Raw genomic sequence first — 6,586 nt, 5'->3', positions numbered from 1 at the left:
GCTCGGCGCGCCCCGGCCGGCCGCAAAGTTTCTCGGGCGGCAGCGGCGACTGCGCCTCGCGTCAGCGATGGCCGCGGAGCTGAGCATGGGGCCGGAGCTGCCCACCAGCCCGCTGGCCATGGAGTATGTCAACGACTTCGACCTGCTCAAGTTCGACGTAAAGAAGGAGCCGCTGGGACGCGCGGAGCGTCCGGGTCGGCCCTGCACGCGCCTGCAGCCAGCGGGCTCAGTGTCGTCCACACCACTCAGCACGCCGTGTAGTTCGGTGCCCTCATCTCCCAGCTTCAGTCCCACCGAACAGAAGACCCACCTCGAGGACCTGTACTGGATGGCGAGCAACTACCAGCAGATGAACCCCGAAGCGCTCAACCTGACGCCTGAGGACGCGGTGGAAGCGCTCATCGGCTCGCACCCGGTGCCACAGCCCTTGCAGAGCTTCGACGGCTTCCGCGGCGCGCACCACCACCACCACCACCACCACCCACACCCCCACCATGCGTACCCAGGCGCCGGTGTGACCCACGAAGAGCTGGGCCCGCACGCGCACCCGCACCATCACCACCATCACCAAGCGTCGCCTCCGCCGTCCAGCGCGGCCAGCCCTGCGCAGCAGCTGCCCACCAGCCACCCGGGGCCTGGGCCCCACGCGGCGGCCGCGGCGACGGCGGCAGGCGGCAGCGGCAGCGTAGAGGACCGCTTCTCCGACGACCAGCTCGTGTCCATGTCGGTGCGCGAGCTGAACCGTCACCTGCGGGGCTTCACCAAGGACGAGGTGATCCGCCTGAAGCAGAAGCGGCGGACCCTGAAGAACCGGGGCTACGCCCAGTCGTGCAGGTATAAACGCGTCCAGCAGAAACACCACCTGGAGAACGAGAAGACGCAGCTCATTCAGCAGGTGGAGCAGCTTAAGCAGGAGGTGTCCCGGCTGGCCCGCGAAAGAGACGCCTACAAGGTCAAGTGCGAGAAACTCGCCAACTCCGGCTTCAGGGAGGCGGGCTCCACCAGCGACAGCCCCTCCTCTCCTGAGTTCTTTCTGTGAGTCGCGGCCGGTCCTGGCCCCCACCCTTGCCCTAGCCCGGACTCCCTGTCCCCAGTCCTGGACTGCCCTGGACCCTGCCCCTGCCACGGCCCTAGCCTTGACCTGTTTGACTTGAGGGAGAGGGAGGAACGGCGCGCGGGACGCGGGCGACGGGAGGGCGCGCGGGCAGGCTGGGGACCTTGGCCGAGGCGAGAGAGGCGCGCGCCAGGGCCGCCTCCGAGACTTGAGCAGAGCCAGAGCGAGATGAGGGGGGTGGGAAGTCCCGGAGCAACTTTTCTCCAGGCTGGAGGGCGGCAAGGCATAGTCCCGAGGAGTCGCCAAGGCCGTCTGGAGACTCCTGGCTTTCTGAACTTTGCGTGTTAAGCCGGGGCCGCTGCCTCGCCGTCCGGAGCGCGGTGCAGCCCAGGAAGAGAGCAGCGAGGAGAGGAGAGGAGAGGGACCCTGGCGTCCCGGAGGGCGCGAGGAGAGACTGAGCGAAGGAAGGAAGGACAGATGGGTCTGTCTGTCCAGGGCCCGGAGAACACTGGCTCTCAGCCCGGAGACTCGAGCCTCAGTTAGGACGTTCCGCGCGCAAATCTCATCAATTTTATTGCCTGCTCGATTATATAGAAAAACTACGAAAATCTGCATTAAAAATATTAATCCTGCATGCTGGACATGTATGGTAATAATTTCTATTTTGTACCATTTTCTTGTTTAACTTTAGCATGTTGTTGATCATGGATCATAACCCCCGTATTTCTTTGAGTGAGAAGGGATCGCAGTTTGGAAACTCCCGCGGCTGCTGGCCGGGTTTCCACCCCGGCTGTCGGCTTGTAAATACCCGCCCCGCCAAACCGCTTAGAGAACGTGGCAGCAAGCTGAGCGTCTTTGTTTGGGTTTATGATGATGGCAAACATTTATTTTTTGTAAGTGAAGAAAAAGTTCCAGGCATTTTGCATCAGAAAACAACTTTGTCTAGGGACACCCTTGGAAGTTGCACGTTTTTCCACCTGGCCCCCACTTGTTCTTCTCTCGCCTCCCACTCGAGTTTTAAAATATGTCCTTGTTGAAAGAGGACTGCGGTCCCAGTTCCGGAGGACCAGGGCAGGGCAGCTGCGGACCTTTGCACCCCCAAGCCGAGGAGGGTCCTCCCAGCCCTTTTTAGTATTTCGGCTAAATTAACACCCACACCAAGATGGAAAGGAAAACAGATCTGTGTGCTTTTTATTGCAACCAGAATCCTCCCAGGGTCTGTTCACAGTGTTCAAGTGGTCACTATTTGCTGGGGCACGCCTTGGTCATCACTCTTCAGTTGAGCAGCTTCAGCCTGGCCAGTGCCGGCACTTCCCAGCGGTGACCTGAACTTGTGATGAACCAACCACCGTCCTCAGAATGAATCCTACACCTGAACACTGGCAAGTAATTTTGCAACTTTCAAGTGTGTTCTTCAGACCAGCAAGTTAAGTGTGTTTATTCCCTGCTCTTGAGATAGCGGGGAGTTATTGGTGGTGTCCTTCCCCCTTCAGTTGTATAATAGTTATAGGGAAACCTGGGTGTTTTTCTTTATTATTACCTTTTTTCCCCCTGCAGGTCAGTAAAAGGATTTAAGTTGCACTGACAAAAATACCAAAACAAAAGCGTATTTTTTAGTTCCCCTTTGAAATTGCTGGCGCTGCTGGCCAGATGCATTTTTGAGTTTGTATTAGTTGATAAATTAACAGTAATAACAAGATTGTATGAACCGCATGGTGCTTGCAGTTTTAAATATTGTGGATATTCGTCCTGCATCAGAAACGAGCTTCGGTTTTTACGGATTCAACTGTGTTGAAATCAAATTGCTGCAACAGAAATTGTTTTTATTTCATGTAAAATAAGGGATCAATTTCAAACCCTGCTTATGATATGAAAATATTAAAACCTAGTCTATTGTAGTTTTATTCAGACTGGTTTCTGTTTTTTGGTTATTAAAATGGTTTCCTATTTTGCTTATTAAAACCATGGAAATGGTGTTTATTTAGAGAAATCTGCGCTCACCTGACTGTGACTCTCCTTCCACCTCTTCAAGAGTAGCTTCAATTTTCCAGCACTGTCACCCCCTCCCCCCCCCCCCCAAGAAGGCAGGTGTACTAAATACAAGCACATCTCTCCCTGGAGTGTGTGAGTGTTTGTGTATGTGAACCTCAAATGTGTTTTCTGCTTCTCACTGCAGGTACGGCCGGCCAAGATCCGGTTGTGAGCACAGAGGGGTACAGGGGCTTTCGGGCTGGGGTGTCAGCACTGGCCTGCTCTCTACGCTCAGCTCTGCAGTCGTGATGGCCAGAGCCTGATGGGGAAATGGACTCAACAACCCGCTCCTTGCCCTCCCACCTGGGCTGCAATGCCCTCCATTCTCTGGAGCTGCCCAGAGCTGGGGAGCCAGCTCTGAGTGGAGGCCCAGCCCTCTCCCCCCAGGGTTTGCAGAAGCCGGAGGAATCCAGCACCAGACTCTCTCTGACGGGAAAGTGCAGACTTGTTTCCTGGGGGTGCTGTGTCCAGGGCATGCCTGCCACTTGGGTCAGGAGTCCTCAGTCCCAAGGAAAGACACTGCATGCAGCAGGCACGGATTTCAGTGGCTCCCCAGTTGGGGTTATAGGGGGTTGGGGACTTTGGTCTGCCACAGCGGCTCCAGCTCCCGCCTGGAGGTGCTCACCTAGGACATCGCCCAGAACCTTTTCTTTCCCAGTCTCTTGCAAGAGCCCACCTAAGTCTCTCCAAGCCTGTGTAACCTTCCTTGAAACCCTGTGTCTCACTTAGAGTTGGCCTCAGACCCCTCTAAGAGTCAGAGCTGGGACACCCCCTCTCCTAAGTCCAAGAAAAGTTATGAACCTTCGACAATAGCCGATTCCAAGGGACTTCTGGTTTCCCCAGATCTAATACCTGCAGTCAGTGAGACTAAAACCAAGGCCTCCTATCCTTGGGGTTTTCTGTCCTGGGGTTTCTAACATGGAATTTCATAGGAAAGTGCAGGAGACCTAATTGGCAGAACTCTAGCCAGAAACTAGAGCGGGAAACGCCTGGGAGAAGGAAGGAGAAGGAAACTATTATGGAATTGATTTTGGCTTTGGATTCTGGATGCTGGGGTGGTGGTGTCTGGCCAATATGTTGGGGGGGGGGTCTAAAAAGTAAGGCGGCAAATAATATTAGCACCATTTATATTTAATAACATTTTGGTGTCATTTAGTAGGAAAGGTTGGAGATTTTTCTGTTTAAGGTCCTAGGCCCAGTTTCTTTCACCAGCCCAAAGGGGTTTATGGCAGGGAAGGCTTAGACAGTGATCTGGGGGGCTGGTGAGGGCTGAGAGCAGGGCTGTGGATAACAGTCTGTGTGCTGGTGGATGGAGGGGCAACGGGTATTATGGTTAGGTGGGTGATTGCATGTGCAAACTGTGTCCTCCTGGGGAGAAAGCGGTCAGATGGCACTCTGGAAAAAAGCCTGCTGTGTGATTTAGGAGACAGAGAGTCCGAGTGGCTGAGGTTTGACTCCCTCTGAAATCATCCCAAGCAGACTGACGTCCCCACCTCTAGTCACCTGGACTCTGCCAGAAAACCTTGCTCACGGGGGAGGGCTGCAAACTTCAAAGCACTGATTTTCTTACTCCCCCCACCCCCAAAATCATCACAGAGACAGACCCCATCAAGCTGACTCAGAATGACAAGGAGACTCTGGCCGGTTCATTGCTACTGGTTGCTCCTCCGAGATGCTGACAGCCTCAGACCCCTGTACTTCAACTGTAGAGACACACTGACACATAGCTACCCACACCCTGAACCCACATTGATGCCCTTGCAGACACCTCTGTACCCACCCACCCACCCTTTGAGCACTAACCAGCCAACCCCGGCTCGGCTTGCGCTGTGCTGGAGGAGGCCGACCTCGGAGTCTCCAGGGCGGCCCCTGTAGCAGGCAAGCCCAGGCCACGTCTTCGCCCGCCCGCAGCCAGCCGCCCCGACCCGCCGGCCGCCTCAGCCGCCCACAAGATTAGGGTCCGAAGGCTCTCGGACTCGTCCTGCTCCTTGCGCCTTCTTCCTTTTCTCTTTCCAGGCTTCCAGCCAGGGCTCGCGGCTCCTCGCGATCTTCCACGAACCCGAAGGGAGGACGCACCTTCCCTGAGCCTGGCGTTTCCCTCCCCTGCACTGGTCCCGCAAAGACAGGCTGGCCCCTGCACTTGAGAACGGGCACGGAGACCTGGGTGCACCCGGGAGACACTCAGGAGACACTCAGGCCGGGGGTGACCGCTCCTAGTCGCGCAACCCGGCTGGGCGCGCGTCCTGGCAAAGCCCGGCTCTTTCGACCTGGATCTCGGGAGTGCGGGAGGCCGTGCTGGCCGATGATTTTGTTGCCACCACCTCCAGCGAGGCTTCTGGGTGCTCTGAATGGCACCCAGGGGTGGCGGCATCAGCACCCCTCTCCTGTGGCCACCCCTCCTTTCTGTGCCATTTCCCTTTTTCTTAGCCCTCTTTCATAAAATCTTCAGTTTCAGAAAACTTTCTCTTTCCTCCCGCCCCCTCCCCCACTTTTTTCTTTTCTTTTCCCCATTGTCATTATCCCTGTGTGCAGCTTGGCAGAGAAGGAGGATCTGGAGGTGTCTTAATTGTGTGTGGGGGGACCTGCAGAGATGGACAGGAGGGTCTACCCTTGGGAGCCAAGCCCAATTCAGGGCTGTCCAGAGGGTCCCTGCTCTGGGCTCTTGCTTCCAGAGATCCAGCCTTTCCGCTCCATCTTTCTGCTGGTGGCAGGCTGGCTGGGATTGCCTGGGAGCCAGGTCTCTGGTGGAGGAAATGCAGGAAGATTTCCTTTCTTGCTGAGAGGAATCTGCGGGGAAACTCGACTGAAATTCCTCTTTCAGGCACAACCAAACTCCCTTCAGTCCCGGGTGTGGGGCTTGCTGAGGCTGGACAACCCCCCCTTGCTGTCAGAGGGGCCAGCTCCCACCTTCAAGGCAGCGTGGAGGTTGGTTCCTGCGTGCAGTGGGAGCAGCCGGGTCCCACACCAGACACCTCTGGAAGGGCATTTGGTTTATTCTGTGACCTCCTACCACAGCTTCTGCAGCTTCTGCAACTTCAGGCGACCCTTCTCCCCCTCGCCCACCCATCCCTACTCCGCAAGTTCTTCCTCTCCGGGCTCCAGGAAAAAGCTGGATTTAGAGAGTGCAGTTTTTCCTTTGCAGGCTTTCAGATGCAAAACCTGCATTCAGGGATCTTCTGTTTCCAGAAAGGAAGACCCAGAACTCGCTTCTTTCTTAACCTTCCCCTCTGCAGCAGGCAGTCTGAAGACCTGGCTTCTCATCTGAGAGATAGTAGTGTTTGCATTTGTTATATAAGGAAGGCTGATTAGCAGCCCGCTCTGCCTCCACATCCCCCCACCAATATAAAAGCTCGCCAATGCATCTGTAGACAGGGTCTTGTCTAGTGCAGCCCTCCTGAAAGCAGTCACTGTTTAAAAAGCTGCTCCAGTGCTTGTGCTCAGCACAGTGCTCTCAGGAAATATGTCACCTTGTAGAGAAGGGCGAGTCCTGTGTCCAGGGCC

The 6,586-nt window shown here is 55.8% G+C and overlaps 1 protein-coding gene across 1 annotated transcript; it reads left to right on the top strand.

Annotated features, from left to right (window-relative positions):
• The first annotated feature begins 6 nt into the window (after nt 1–6).
• On the top strand, nt 7–1,953 carry MAFB (v-maf avian musculoaponeurotic fibrosarcoma oncogene homolog B). Its single transcript, XM_004687384.2, has one exon. It carries the CDS (start codon nt 68–70, stop codon nt 1,037–1,039), a length of 972 nt encoding a protein of 323 aa, XP_004687441.1. The 5' UTR covers nt 7–67; the 3' UTR covers nt 1,040–1,953.
• Nucleotides 1,954–6,586: the final 4,633 nt, after the last annotated feature.

The sequence above is a fragment of the Condylura cristata genome, unplaced genomic scaffold (genome assembly GCF_000260355.1).
Source record: "Condylura cristata isolate star-nosed mole 26May11 unplaced genomic scaffold, ConCri1.0 scaffold00022, whole genome shotgun sequence".
NCBI lineage: Eukaryota > Metazoa > Chordata > Mammalia > Eulipotyphla > Talpidae > Condylura > Condylura cristata.
The sequence above is the reverse complement of the archived record's forward strand: the minus strand, read 5'-3'. Positions and strand labels throughout refer to the sequence as shown.